Genomic DNA, 15,789 nt, shown 5'->3' on the forward strand with positions numbered 1-15,789 from the left:
AAAAATGGTGTTTGGAATTAACTATGTTGTAGTATAAATACAGAAGCAACTCATACATAACATTTGTAGTTTTGTTCTAACAAACATGAAAGTAATTGTTGGTTTGTTTATTTATACAGTTATACAGTATTTCTATAGTGAATGTGTACTATACAAACAATTGCACCATTTTTTATTCTCTCTAAATATGTTTGCATCCTCCTATAAAAGAACATTTTTACAGTACACATATTATTTTAGCACAATCTTTGTAGTTATATGTCCAGCAATTACAACCTTCATGATATTACAGTTGTTTGCAGGTTTCATAAGTAAGCATGCTATCTGCCATTCAATGTTGAAGATACCACTGTAGGAATTTACATGCTAGAAGCCATGTCATCTTGTGGGAAAATATTTTGCTGACTGCCTACAATGAGAGAGAAAAATTAAATTGTATTCTAATTTCTTTGTTATTTGCACAGTGTGCATGAAATTAAATCATAATATGGAGGATGCATGTGACTATATGTTTAACTTTTAACCACTGAACAGAATTCTATGAAAGATGGTACTGTGGGGATTCTACACAATAAGTTATCAGGAAATGTATGTGTATGTACAACAAATGAACGTCAAGGCCAGTGAGGAATGGAAAATTGTAAAGAACTCTTTTGAAAAATGTGTGTACCAGAAATTGGAGTACATCATTCTACTTTTTTTGTCTGTGTAGTAGACATGGTGTGAAGACTGTTAAATCTGTCATATGTGTAGCTGATGTTTGATTCCTGACAGGAGGATTGAAATTTTCTTCTCTTCCATAACTCTGTTTTGACTCTTGTTTAGGTATCAGAGTGGACACTACAGGGCCTCCCTAGTGATGAGCTGTCTGTTCAGAATGCAATAATTGTTACAAAATCAAGCTCATATCCTCTATTGGTGGATCCACAAACACAAGGAAAGATGTGGATAAAAAACAAAGAATCCAATAATGAGTTACAGGTAAGATTTTTTAAATGCTTTGATATTTAAAGGCAATATTTTTATCAGTTTGTTCTATGCTATGTGAAAAAAATATAATAATGTGGAAACTTTAAGCAATTTCAATTAATTTTTACTTCCTTTCTACACCTGTTCTTATGAATCTGTTACATTTTATAGAAATTCTTTGAATGGAAATTTGGAAGGTTGTTATTTAATACAATTTCCCATTTAGTTGATCATATTAATCAAAGTCTGAAACTAAGGCCTGTGTTACACAGGAAACTCCATGAATGACAGTGTAACTAAAGCTGTTAGTTGGTATTGTTGTTTTGTGAAGTGTTAACCTGTTTGATGTATCTGAATTTGTCTACAGAGAGTAAATATATCACAGTTGATTCACTTTTGGGAGGTGCCCTGTTCAAATTCCATTTGAAAATGGTTATCCTGCTTAAGATTTTCATGGTTTTCCTCAGATTCTCCAGGATGTCCCCTAACATAGACTTTGTCTTGCATTCTTTCTGCCTTATCTCATACCACCCCAACTCTTTTCCTCTAGAACTGTGTTTAACCTCCACTGTTTATGGCAGCTCTGTAGACTGAACTTTTAATCTTGTACAAAGTACTTAAATGTCATTTTCTAACAGGATGAATGTGGTGAGATTGGTTCAGATAGGCATGAATATTCACTTAATAAATGGGCATGGAGTTACGTCTTAGCAAAAGAAAATTTTTCATGGTTAAATGTCAGCAGGATGAAAGTAAATAAATTCTGTCAACTGTTAGATCTGTAATATACATAAAGAGGTAATTGAAAGGACAAGAGTTACATAAAATATTGGTTAATAAATGTGACAAATGTGTGATTGTCTGAAAAGGATGAATTAAAAATAGTTAAAACTGTAATTTTTTAAAACATTGCTCTCCACTGAATCTTGGACAAAAGCTGAAGATCAAGCAAAAGTTGGTAAACTGTTGTAAAATGTGCTAACAAACAAAGGACTACTTTTGGAAAGTTGAAGTTTAGTATAGTGGGCATTATGCATTTTATTGTGCTGTGCTGCAGATAACATCATTGAATCACAAGTATTTCCGCTCACACTTGGAAGATAGCCTATCACTGGGACGACCTCTGCTTATTGAAGATGTGGGAGAGGAACTTGATCCAATTATTGACAATGTACTTGAAAAGAACTTCATAAAATCTGGCTCCATTGAGAAGGTCAGTTAATATCTGAAGAATTTTATTTTCATACATTAATATTATAATAAATACCAATGTGGAGTGACATGAATAATTTATAATCTTATAGTCCAATGCTATGGAATGAACCAGAAACCTTCCTTAAACCAAGGGCTAGGACAAAGATAAATCACATGAAGTTGTGCCTGGGGCTCAACATTTAATCTGTGCACACTTCTTACCATCATGTAATTCATCATAGTGGGTATCCAGCAGCATTTTGTGTTCATTAAAGTATTTTCATTTCTTGTGTGTACATTTCTTCCATCATTGTACCAAGTTGATAGATGCCAATATAAGACTTGATATATTCAATACAGCAGTCATTATAACAGTATAAGGTTTATTTTCTTAAGATATTAGACTGACTTGGGAACAAACGGAATTTGCGCAGTGTCAAATAAAGAGCATAATGACCTTGGGGTAATAAGTCAGCATTGAATAACATAAGTTTCTGCATGAGATTTCAGGTTCTGACAGCATTGAGTATGAAGATGACTATCTTCTGGTTTGTTGGCATTGTGTAGTCAGGTAGAAATTTACCAACATTTCAGAGGCGATGAAGGCAGCAAGCACCTCTGAAATGTTGGTAAATATCTACCAGACTGCATGGCACAACACCCCAGAAGGCAGCTATCTTCATAACATTGCTGTGTTTGAAAGCCTTAAATTTCCAGAATTACAGTGCATCACATCAGACACCATGAGAATGTATGCAATAAACCAGGAAAGGTTTAATATTCTAATGCATTTATGCATGTAATTGAAAGATTTTATTGTAATTTCAGGTTGTTGTGGGGGACAAGGAGTGTGATGTCATGCCAGGCTTTATGTTGTACATCACGACTAAACTACCAAATCCTGCTTATTCTCCTGAAATCAGTGCTAAAACATCTATAATAGATTTTACAGTCACAATCCTGGGACTAGAAGAGCAACTTCTGGGTTAGTAGATCTTCGTGCTACTGAACTAGTTATTATGCATCCTTCTCACTAGGTACATAGTGTCCACCTGTCTGTCTACATATTTCATCTGCAAAACCACTAAGAAGTTTTCATTGAAATTTGGTATTGCATATGTACTTGAAACATTCTTGAATGAATTTTATCTGTAGTGTAATTAGCTTGGTAACAATACAGTAAATGAACATCACAGTCAAAGAGCTGCAAAATAAGAAATAAAATATTTGGAAAATAAGTATATTCTTTTGAAGGTAATATTTTCATTGTTGTTTCATTTGGAGCAAAATAGCAAGTTCAGTGCATCATTCAGTGCAAGTCACATAATAAAAACATAAATGAAATGGAAGGTGTTGATTACTTCCAGGACGAGTGATCCTGATGGAGAAATCGGATCTAGAAGCAGAACGTGTGGCTTTGTTTGAGTCTGTGATGAAAAACCAGCGCAGCATGAAGGAACTGGAGAGCAACTTACTGTGTCGTTTGACATCCACACAGGTTTGTACAAAACATTACAGTAACTGAGAAGTGAAGATGTTGATCATGGTCTTTTGGGTTGACCCTGATGTTGGATATGATACATCCTCTTATCTTCATTAGCCTTTGTTAGCAAATGAATGAAATGTCAAATACATGTCACTGGTGTTGGCAGGGCTCACTTGTGGATGACGAAGCTCTTATTCATGTGCTGCAAGAAACAAAAGTGACAGCTGAGGAAGTAAATCAGAAGCTTAAGGTGTCGGCACACACAGAACGTAAGATAAATGTGGCTCGGGAGGAGTTTCGTGCAGTAGCCTCGCGAGGTTCTATTCTCTATTTCCTTATTGTAGAAATGAGCAATGTGAATGTGATGTACCAGAATTCCCTGAAGCAGTTCCTGAACATCTTTGATAACTCTATCACAAAGTGAGTAAAAAATATAACAGCAGAAATGGTATACATTTCATTTGGTATATATATATATATATTGATACAACCACAGTGAATTAAATGAATATCAAAAGTTGAAACATATAGCATATAGTTGGAAAAGTACTCCCAACATATAAATATCAATTTTTAATTACTAAGAAAAGCTAAATGACTATTGTGAATTTCTGCATAATTTCTCACAAAATGATCTTGCCTCAGGTGAATGTGTGACCATATTTTTCAGGTCCTGATAATGTTTTTCTCATATTAGCACATAGATAAGGATGTTTATGACCATACGATACACCACAGAAACAAATGTACTAAAATGTGTTTATGTTTAGATCCACCAAGAGCTCCATTACAGATGAGCGAATTTGGAACATTTTGAGCTACCTCACATATGAAGTGTGGGCCTTTACCCTGCGCAGTTTATATGAACGTCATAAAGTATTGTTTACTCTTATGCTGGCCATGAAAATTGATTGCCACAAAGGCCTCATTTCCCATGATGAGTTCAATGCCTTCATCAAAGGTGAGTTAGTATCATCAGCAGCACCTAAAGATAGAAATGTGAAGTAAGCAGTATTTTTTTGTTTTTCAAGATGTTACTATGTGCGAGTAATTAAACTATACAAGTCCTCAGTATTCCTTATGTAAAAGTGCAGCTTCTGTATTAAATACATAATCTTAATATTAATGCAATTCATAAGAAACACACAGATGATGGAGGCAGCAAGGACCTCTGAAACATTAGTAAGCTTCTACCAGATGTCACAGCACTGCCAATTTTCACTTTTTTCTCATTTTTATTGATGCCCAACTTCAAGCACTCTTGTTTATTGTTTTGCTGTCATACAGGTGGTGCATCATTGGATCTGAATGCTGTTGAGCCAAAACCTTTCCACTGGATTCTGGACATTACTTGGCTTAACTTAGTAGAAATCAGCAAGTTGTCCACATTCTCAGATGTTCTTATCAAGGTACAGTTCTGCAGTTATCAACAATAAAATCATTTACCTGATTATTCTGCTGTGAATTTAATAGCTGTAGTGCTTAACAGTATTGGTAGAAAATACTTCTGTCCCATTTTTTAAGTCATACCATTTGTCGTGTTTTTATGAATGTCAGTCACATCTTAATTGCTATCGATCATACAATGAATGAAGTAAGATATATTTGCTAACCATAACTAAGTATGAAAAGTGTTAATAGTACTGTTGATATACAATAAAATGTCTGTTCTGTCATCTAGTGTTTTTCTTAGCTTGGTTCACAATCGGCTAGAAGTTAAGTTACTTCTTCATTAGCTACAAAGTACCTTTATGCAAATATCAAAATCTTTTGTTGCTGAACTATCTGCATATGGCATGCTTGGACTTTGTACTAAACTGTAATTTTAAAACTCGGATGGCTTATAACCAGAACACAGTCTGCACTGAGTATAATCTTCATTAAATTTGACATGTCTTATTTTTGTTAAGTAATATTTTCTGATTTACAGATTGAACAGAATGAGAAGGAGTGGCGATTGTGGTATGAAAAGGAACGACCTGAGGCGGAAGTGATCCCTTGTGGATACAGCCACTCGCTAGATGTGTTTCGTAAATTGCTGCTAATTCGATCATGGAGTCCTGATCGAACTCTGTCACAAGCTCGAAAATATATTATGGGTGAGTTTTCACAGTAAGCAGGTTCATCACATACTTACTCATATGTATAAACTACACAACCAAGGAAAGAACCTTTATTTTTCACTTCAGTGATCAGCAGAAACACTGACAGAAGAACACCTTTTCTTTACAAAGCACATAAATAATAACAAAAATATCAAATATGGAACATTTTAGTCAAGTTGAGGCTGTTTTGCTGAAATGCGAAAGTCAAAACTGTCCGAAATTTTAAAGGTTTATTCTTTGTTAAGAAAACCTTACAAATTTGTTCCTTTCTTGTCACTTTTGAGAGTGACTTTCTTCTAGAAAGAATGCCTTGCTAAGAGAATTCAATTCTAAACCTCCCAAAGATTGTTGCCATGTCCTCTTCAGGGAAGTTGTTTTTTCAACCACACTAGGTACTGAGGCACATAGAATTTTAACTTGAGATATTCTAGTTGGTTGCTTGTGATACGTGGTAGTGTACGATAGTTTATCGAGTGGAATTAAATAAGGTGGAATACACTGTTTTAAATAGCCAGTACAATATAAATAAAGTTAATGCAGGAAATCTGCTAATGCTGCCATATTTCCCTCAAAATATTTAAGACTAAGCTTGTGATAATGAAACAAATCATAAATCATTTGTTGTTTTAACTAATAAATGACCGTGAAGAATGGTCGCTATAAGAATGATTAACAAGGAGTAATACAGTATTTCCCAGTGAGGGAAAAATATTAGAGGGAATGCTGCATAATTATATGAAACTGAAAGATGTGTTACTATGATTAACAGTTACCAGCTGTATTCATATTTTAGTGTACATTACATGTACACTAAACACTAGGATCAGTATTGAATGTTCGTAATATTTGTCAGTGACTAATAAATTTACCATCAATTTATGTACACTTCATAAATCCGGAATTACTAATTTTTATTTCTGGTTTAGTCATGATACTGACCTGATAGATACATCATGCTAGTGACATAAACTCACCATTTAAAAAATTCTTAGTTAACATTGTCATGTGCACTTCAGTAAGAGTCCATTGTAACTTATAGCCACTGTCCAATATCATAAATGTCATAAGTGCAGTTGTAATGTGTATGAAATCAATAATTACATAAAAATTAATAAATCAATTGCAGAGTCACTGGGGCCTGAGTATAGCGAGGTCATCATTCTTGATCTTGACGCAACATGGGCAGAGTCAGAACCTCGCACTCCCCTCATTTGCATCCTCTCAATTGGCTCTGATCCCTCACCTCAAATAACAACACTAGCCAAGCAGAAGGAAATTTGTAAGTGTATCATTCTGTTGGTTTACTGATTTTGAGAACCACTGATATATAAATGTGTAAAACCCTGTCCTTTCAACCTCTGTATCTTTAATTATATTATGATAGGGCAAAAAGTAATTGAATGAGTTTATTTAGGTATGATTTGAGATTTTCAATGGTGATGTGAATATTGATGATTGATTTGTTGCCTTGTGTATTATTTTGGATATGTGCCCTGTTCTCTCTGATGATGGAAGCAGTACATTCCTCTGAAACATTGGCACACAGCTAAAATACTTAATGGCATCACAACCTAGAAGATCATTGATAAGTTCATTTAGATGTCAGAATATTGTCTTTAAAAAATTAAGCTATAGAATGGGTATCAATATGATAAAGCACTTAAGGATACTAAACTAATGCTGTATAAGACAACAACAAGACCTGTTCTTTCATACCTATAAAATGTTTGGACAGTAATAGAACATAATATGAGAAGGATTTAAGTTGCTGAAATGTGTTTTATAGGATCAGTAGCAAAGTACAACTCTGAAATTAAAAGAGGAGTGATGATACTGATACTAGAAGTTAATTCAAGAATAATAATATTATAGTCACCCTTGGTGAACCAGTGGTCAGCGTGCTCGCCACTGGACTCAAGATTTGTGAGTTCAAACCCGGCTGAGGTTGATGCATTTTTAAGGGTGATAAAAATCTGTAGCACAGCTTCCTTTGGAGGGGAAGATTTACGTAATGTAAAAGAACCTTATGAGCATGAACGAGATGTTTCATAAGCAAAATTAAGCAGCCATTTTTCACCCAAGTTTCTCCTGATTCACTGCTAGATGGCTGTAGCAGACAAATCAGGATTGAGTAAAAATTGTGCAGTCAGTGGGCTGGTCACTCATTATTTACAAATGCACACTTCAAAGACTAGGAAACCTCCGAAAAAGGAGGCAGCGAAGACCCACAACTGGGTTGTAGAGCCAAGGAACAACAACAATAATACATATTATAGAAAGAGTGGTAACACACTGAAGGGATGGAAGAAAATTGTGTTCAGTAGAGAAATTGTTAATACCATCCATGATGAAAATATAATGTTTAAGATTATAAAAAGATGGATTGATTAAAAAAGACATTTTTGAGCATGGAACAGGCTACTGAGCCTAATCTGTGATAGTGATAATAGTAATATAGCTGTCAAAACAATGTTATTTACTAGTCTTTTATATCCATGTATTAACTTGTTGAGTCAATGAATATAAACTAGTGTTTCTGTTTCTAGCTCTAAAGTCAGTGTCAATGGGACAAGGCCAGGAGATGTATGCACGCCGTCTCATATCAGACTCAATGGCAGGAGGTGGTTGGGTGTTACTACAGAACATACACCTGTCACTACCATTTTGTAATGAGGCTATGGATGCTCTGGTTGAGACTGAAAATGTGCATGAAACATTCCAGTTATGGATGACTACAGAAGTTCATGCACAATTTCCCATTGCTCTTTTGCAGGTAAACAAAATGTTGTAAGTGTCAAAGAAAGGGGCTTGATGTTGCTAATAGAGAGCACAACAGTCACAGATGTATTAAAATAAAACTGTTACAGTTTAATCAATTAGAACAGTTTTGTGTATGTACATATAGCTTTATTAGTTTAAAAAATTTAATTTGCAAGTGGGAAGTTTTGCTCACTTCCTCTTCATATTTTAAGGACAAAGCTCTATCATTGAACTTATTGGCAACAAAGTGGATGACCAGTCAGTCACTTTTCTCTTTTTCAGTACATTGAGACTAGCTCAGGAACCCACCAGCCTTCTATGCAGGGTATACTGGTTTTTCTTTCCCCCAAAGTGTTAAACTCGCTACTTACCTCTATGTATCCACATAGTTTTTTCAGTGATATGATAATTTATTAAGTTTGGTTTGTACCAGATATTTGGAAATTGGGAAGACTTTCCTGTAACACAATGAAATCAGTGGGACCTCCCCTTCTGCACGAGTCTCTTGTCTTTATATATTGTCTCCTCAAGCATTTCACCTCTCTGTGTGCAAGATAAAGTACAAACTGATAAGATAGTTTTCCTGTTTTATATATAAGAAATAAATATATTAAAATATACCATTTATTTCTAGATGGCAATAAAATTTACAAATGAACCACCTCAAGGAATTAGAGCAAGCTTAAAGCGGACTTATCAGAACATAACTCAGGTAAGTACATATTCCTCCATTTTTGTCCATTCTTTATGCCACTAAGAAAAGAGCTTATTGGTAAATGGCTCATGAAAGTAGTGTATAAATAGTTCAAAATAATATATATAAATATTTTGCAGGATAAAAGTATGTAATGGATAGTAGAGATAGGAAGGAGCACTTGCCAAAGTCAGAACAATTGGAGTGCATGTGTACTTCTTATTTCAAACTTGCACAGTGTTTCTTATACTTATGTTAAAATTAATTAAATATACTTTATTTAACTTTCATTTGCATTGTTTTGTCTTCTGTCTGCTCCATATTTATTCCTTTTATTATTTTATAGATTTTGTAACTTTATATTTTTTATTAACCTCTCTGTCATTATTCCCTCATAAATTTATTTTGCATCCCAAATGAATAAACATTTATGTGAATAATGTATTAATTTCCACTAATAATTTTCTTCAAAAAGAGAGAATTTAACAATATATGTGTTAATTTCTTAACCCTACCCCTTGGGTCTTTAATCCAAATTTAAACAAAATGTTTATTCAATGGTCAACAATTGAAATAAGATTTGCAAGTTTTTTTAGCAAACTGATTACATACACTGCCTATCTGAAGGTGCTGTCCTTTCTTTCTCGTGGAGACTGAAGGAATCGATAAGAAACCTGTCAAAATAAATAGAAATTGGTCAGAATTCAGACTGAGTACTTCCTCGTTATAAACATACATAATTACCCTTATATCGATCTATTCAATACAACATAAAGTATTTAGGCATTACTGACCTATTTTTTAAAATCATGCCATTATGTCCACTTTCTTCTGATGCATATCTGCTTACCATTCTTGTTTATCTTCCTGTCCCAGAAAATGCAGTTAAAATGGTACTAGTAAACCACATAAGAATTAATTTGTAATGTAATATGTATTTCTATGATAGGACACCCTGGATTACTCAGCTCAGCCACAATGGCCTCCTTTGCTTTATGCTGTTGCATTCCTGCACACTGTAGTGCAGGAGAGGCGCAAGTTTGGGCCTCTTGGATGGAATGTTCCATATGAGTTCAATCAGGCAGACTTTGCAGCCAGTGTACAATTTGTACAGAACCACCTTGATGACTTAGATCCAAAGAAGGTAATCATATCTCACGAAATGCTATTAGAAACTATTGAGTAGTTTCAAAGATTAAACATGCAGATGGATGGATATAATCTTCAAATTATGTGTTCATTTTATGAGCTCTGTGCAAAGAATATATAAGAGGGTTGCAAAAAATAATTTCAAATTATCATGCAACCTGACATTAATTATTCTGTAACCTTGTTTTACTTAAATCTTTGTGTATTTTTCAATGTAAGATCTAGCTGCTGAAAATGTTGCTTGTTCTTGTTAGTTTCATAGAACTGTCAAGTGATTATCATTACAGGGCATCTCTTGGCCCACAATGTGCTACATGTTGGGTGAAGTGCAGTATGGAGGGCGTGTTACTGATGACTTTGACAAACGTTTGTTGACTACATTCATGCATGTCTGGTTCTGTGATGTTCTACTTCGTCCAGGGTTTGAGTTTTACAAAAACTACAAGGTTCCCATGACCAAAAATCTTCAAGACTACATTGATTATATCAATGGTCTACCTTCAGCTGACACACCAGAAGTGTTTGGCCTCCATGCCAATGCTGATATCACGTGAGTTTTCTCTGATTTTGTAATTTTTCATTATCTGCACATTTGAATATTCTTTCTTATCACATTCACAGCAAAACAGTTTCCTAAGCAATCTGTGAATAGAGTAACTAACAAATGAATTCTTAACACTATTTCAGTATTTTAATCACAAAGTTGGACCTGTTTGTCTGTATTACGCAATCATAATAGTATTTCCTCAACATTATTATATTTTTCAGCGGAATTGGCGGCTGAGTCAAGTTCTGCTCTTTGTGAGTGACCAGTCAGCACAAAGAAGGTCTGTTGGTAAGCAGGGAGACCTCAGTCTGTTCAGAAACCCCGTGGTAGAAGCATCGCCAGCCACACTGCGTTGTTGCCAATTCTTACATGTTCTTTGCGTTGTGTTGTAGAATCCAATGTTCCGCGATGCTACATCTGGCACCACTCTATGTTATTTCCTCACTATCAACCAACCAACCAACCAACCAAAAAGCTAACTGAGGGCGGAGGCCTGCGCAAGCGCAAGCATCGTCCCTACCTAGGTGACACCATTCCTGCGCTCAAGGCGCATTGCTGGAAATGGTAAACGGTCTTAATATAAAAAACGGAAATTTTGCTGACGCTAACTGGGTTACGCCGTGGCTGGAGCCTCGACCATTCAAACTGGGATCTGCTGCTGCTGATGGGAGATTATCCTGTCAGGCAAGTTTTCCAAAGGAATTTGGTTGGTTGGATCTCTGGGGTTTGAACCCAGAGAGGGAGGGGCCGTTTCGGCTGAAGGCCTCTGCGGCATGGGGGGTAGATCACTTCAGCTGATGGCCTCCATGATCGGGGTCCTCACTATCTTGCCCATCTACCTACCACTACTTCCTACCATGGCACAGTACATGTGGTTGGTGCACGCTCCAGCCGCCAATTTGGCTGAAAATGGTTATAGTGTACACATATAAAGAATTTTAGTAAACTGGCTAATTTATTTTCTAACAGTATGTTTGTATCAGGAAGTAGTATCATCAATCAGGATATTAATATAGGAGCTAAAATTAAAGTAAAAGATCCCACAGATATTGGTTGCAAAGAAACATTCTTTACAAACTATAGTAAATGTCTACTGTCAATCCTTGTCTTAAAAATGTTACATATATATATATATATATATATCTAATGTTATTTGGGAAAAATATTATAATCCTTTTGTACAAGCAATACTTGATGTGTTCTGTAGATACCAGATCAACACAGCAAAGGGTATCCTGGACACTATCCTCAATGTTCAGCCCAAAGAAGGTGGAGGGGGTGGAGGTGAGACAAGGGAAAGCATTGTTTATCGGCTTGCAGATGATATGCTGGAAAAACTGCCAAAACAGTACAACAATTTTGAGGTAAGTGGAATAGTATAATACAATATTAAATTATATACATGTCTGTTACTGACTTACAGAATATATTACTAAGTAACTAAGGTCATGGTATGTGGTCTTGCTTGAAAACTTGATAGTTGCTCAGTAGTAAAACACTACCATTTTTACAAAAGCCTACCATGGAGCCTTGCCCTGAGTCAGATGAATTCAGTCCACACCCTAAAATACACTTTAACATTATCCTCACGATGTTTTGCAGTCAAGTGGTTATCACTCTTACTTTGTACCTTTACAGTGAGAAGATACAATTACTCCAAAATGACAATAAAGTAGCATCTGAATATGATAGTTGTAAGAATAAAACTAGAGTGTAATAATGGCCTGTCAATCACAGTGGCTTCATGGTCTATGACATGAGCCTTGATCACTTGGACATTGGGATCATGAGTTCAAATCCCACTTAAGGCTTGGATGTTTGTGTGCATCCTTCTATGTTGTGCTGTCCTGTCTAGATAAAAGCCCTGTGATGGGCTGATCACTCATCAAAGGAGTCCTACCAGTGTTCAAATGGATTAAGAATCTTCCCATGTGTGAGATAGCCAAGGTCCTTCAGCTACTGTAGAGCTGCTGATAATAAATAATTTAGGCCAAGGAGAACAATTAGTGTCTGTTATTCTCTGCATTGATGAAATATTGAGTTTGTCAGAAGTGAGAATTCAGCTCGAAAAAGGGATAACTTCAAACTGGTTCTGTTAATAGTTTGGGCCTTGATCACATTTTATTGGTGGAGAGAAATAATGTTTATTTCTCTTTGATATTTCCCATGTTCATAAAACCCATGAAATGTATGCATTCTTTCACTGCAATTTTGTCATCATAAGAAAAAAGCTGTCATTTTATTGTAATGGTTTATTATTTCATTTAACATGTTTGTTTTTACATAGGACTAAAAATATTTATATTGTTTTCTGTTTTTATTGTAACAATTAAAATATGGGGACACCATAATTTTAAAATTAATTTTCGGTGCAACATTTGTAAAATTACAAAGAATAATATATCAAAGTATACAATTTAAATTTAAGTACATTATTTAGTAAGATAGACTAATATAAATTTAAGTATATGGTATTAAGCCACGGAAACATCATTTCAATAAGAATGGCCATCTTATTCTTAGGTGAAGGAGGCTTTACAACGAATGGGTGCTCTGCTTCCAATGAATATCTTTCTTCGGCAAGAGATTGACCGTATTCAGCGTGTCATCAAAATAGTACAGTCAACCCTCTGTGACCTCAAGCTTGCCATTGATGGTACTATTGTTATGAGTCATGGACTGCGAGCTTCTCTGGATGCAATGTATGATGCTAGAATACCTGAATGTTGGCTAAAGGTTAGTGTTCAAGTTTAAATGTAATGTATTACAAGTAACAGAAATGTTTACTTACTTACATATTTAGATTTTTAAAGAGTGTGTAGGGAAGATATAAGATTGGTGCAAAAATAGTACAAATTTAAAATAAGTGGTCCTATTCTCAGTAAATAATGTTATTAAATGAACAGAATAGAACATACCCAGAAATTTACTGTCTTAAATATTCCAGAGACCATCCAAATAACAATACTAAGAAATTATGTTATTTATTTATTTAAATCCAGATATGTTTCAGCCCTATCAGGGCCATTATTAGGGGAAACATAGCCTGTTAAATTTTAGAAATATTTGTTTGCCTTCCATATGTAATTTATATATACCATCTTGTATTATAATCATATTATTTCCCAGGTATCATGGGAGTCTGCAACATTAGGATTTTGGTACACTGAATTGTTGGAACGTGATACACAATTTCGTTGCTGGGTAACTAATGGTCGTCCAAATGTATTCTGGATGACAGGTTTCTTCAACCCACAGGGTTTTCTTACAGCTATGAGACAGGCAAGATTAATCAGTATCTTTTATTTTGTATTTTGTGATAACAATGTATAAATTATAATTAATATTGGTTCTTATATGTTTCCCATCTTAAGTAAATAGCAGGACAAAATTTTGCTCAATGTAACCAAAGAAGTAGGGGTTAATCATGTGAAGCAATAAAAATTATACATGATATTATTTTACTGTATCTGGTGATAAGAAACCATTAATGTTTTCTAGCATATCTATAGTTACACTTTCACTTCCACTTTATTTATTACCAACATTGGATATGTTTCACTTTTGTCCATTATTATTAGTCCGCCTTTGCTTGAATGTTGACCAGATGCCATCACAGGCTAGTAGGACCGTATTTAAATTATTGGCTTGTCATTTCTGTCAGAACGAAGTATACTAACTTTTATGTTTTACATTCGTAATATATGCAGTAGGTCATTTTCCATTGATAACGACTAGTATGAATACAATTGTTAGATCACAGTGAATGTTTATTTGTGCCCTGATTTGTTTATATATATATATATATATATATATATATATATATATATATATATATATAATCTTACTATCTTTTAACTTTTTCATCACTTTATGTTAGGTTCATGCAAGCTTATATTGCCCTTGAATTGAGTTGTAAAATTATTTTTATACCAGGAGGTGACTAGAGCACATAAAGGCTGGGCACTGGACTCTGTTGTACTTCAGAATCTCATCACTCGCCACAATAAAGAAGATCTCACAGACTCGCCCCCTGAAGGTGTTTATGTGCATGGTCTCTTCCTAGAAGGTGCCAGCTTAGACCGGCACAGTGGAAAGCTCATAGAGAGCAAGCCTAAAGTTCTGTATGAGCAGATGCCAGTTATATATATCTATGCTATCAACACAACAGCTGGAAAAGATCCACGGCTTTATGAGTGCCCTATTTACCGCAAGCCTCAAAGAACAGATCAGAAGTATGTGGGATCCATAGACTTTGAGACAGACAACAATCCGAGACACTGGACTTTGCGTGGAGTTGCTTTGCTGTGTGATATCAAGTAAATTTAGGTAGGCTAGATCTCATAATTTCTTTTACAACATATTGGCCTCCTAGGTGTTCAAGTTTACTCAGAAACCAAATTCATTTTTAGGATCTCATTCATTATTTCATCCTTCTCGATATGATCATCTTAATAATCATAAAACAGACTGTACTTTCTAATACCAAATCTGAAGTGTTCCTCTGCTATGTAACATTGCATAACATCATATTTTGGAAATGATTTGAAAGTCTCATTGTATAAGACAGTTCTAATTCTATTAAAACCTTTTAAAAAGTACTCAGAATTTAATTTTGTGTGTGTATGAACCACTGTAAGATTTGTGTTAATCAAGTTGCTCCCTATATGCCATATCCAGGATTAAAATAATATTACTAATTTTACCAGTCATCGGAAATAAAGTTTCCCTATAAGTCTTTAGGAGAAAATGTAATTCATTTTGTTTCACTTTAATTTGTTGCACAGTGTGTTTCGAACTATGTCCATGACAGTTGATTATATAATGTTAGAAAATGCTTCTATTAATAGTTTTATCAATCTTAATTGTATATTACAGTTATTAT

At 34.7% G+C, this 15,789-nt stretch overlaps 1 protein-coding gene and 1 long non-coding RNA gene across 8 annotated transcripts in view; one reads left to right on the forward strand and one right to left on the reverse strand.

Moving 5' to 3' along the window:
- Dhc1 (dynein axonemal heavy chain 1) overlaps positions 1-15,789 on the forward strand; it is a 71,851-nt gene that overhangs the window by 53,293 nt on the left and 2,769 nt on the right. The window contains exons 60-76 of one of the 3 annotated variants that reach the window (XM_087346732.1): positions 826-981; positions 2,027-2,182; positions 2,992-3,148; positions 3,531-3,661; positions 3,816-4,069; positions 4,420-4,610; positions 4,937-5,058; positions 5,580-5,748; positions 6,881-7,033; positions 8,301-8,527; positions 9,149-9,226; positions 10,158-10,352; positions 10,645-10,907; positions 12,112-12,268; positions 13,428-13,640; positions 14,034-14,186; positions 14,841-15,233. In XM_087346732.1, coding sequence (XP_087202858.1) covers positions 826-981; positions 2,027-2,182; positions 2,992-3,148; positions 3,531-3,661; positions 3,816-4,069; positions 4,420-4,610; positions 4,937-5,058; positions 5,580-5,748; positions 6,881-7,033; positions 8,301-8,527; positions 9,149-9,226; positions 10,158-10,352; positions 10,645-10,907; positions 12,112-12,268; positions 13,428-13,640; positions 14,034-14,186; positions 14,841-15,227 — 3,162 coding nt within the window. In that variant the 3' untranslated portion in view covers positions 15,228-15,233. Of the gene's footprint in view, positions 1-825; positions 982-2,026; positions 2,183-2,991; positions 3,149-3,530; positions 3,662-3,815; positions 4,070-4,419; positions 4,611-4,936; positions 5,059-5,579; positions 5,749-6,880; positions 7,034-8,300; positions 8,528-9,148; positions 9,227-10,157; positions 10,353-10,644; positions 10,908-11,125; positions 11,193-12,111; positions 12,269-13,427; positions 13,980-14,033; positions 14,187-14,840; positions 15,234-15,789 lie in introns of those variants that run through there. The other 2 variants (XR_015534605.1, XM_087346731.1) reach the window with 2 other exon arrangements.
- LOC147874276 (uncharacterized) lies at positions 93-11,129 on the reverse strand. 5 transcript variants are annotated; one of them, XR_015534610.1, is made up of 3 exons: positions 10,856-11,129; positions 10,003-10,075; positions 93-9,882 (listed from the first exon to the last, which is right to left on the reverse strand). It is a non-coding gene; the product is annotated as an uncharacterized LOC147874276 (long non-coding RNA). The 5 variants fall into 5 exon arrangements; XR_015534608.1 differs by lacking the exon at positions 10,856-11,129 and adding an exon at positions 10,163-10,249; XR_015534607.1 differs by lacking the exon at positions 10,856-11,129 and having other exon boundaries at positions 93-9,057; positions 9,821-9,882; positions 10,003-10,164.

The sequence above is a fragment of the Zootermopsis nevadensis genome, unplaced genomic scaffold, assembly GCF_977971745.1.
Source record: "Zootermopsis nevadensis isolate Lab colony 2312 unplaced genomic scaffold, Znev_1.0 Znev_ptg000010l, whole genome shotgun sequence".
Classification (NCBI taxonomy): domain Eukaryota; kingdom Metazoa; phylum Arthropoda; class Insecta; order Blattodea; family Termopsidae; genus Zootermopsis; species Zootermopsis nevadensis.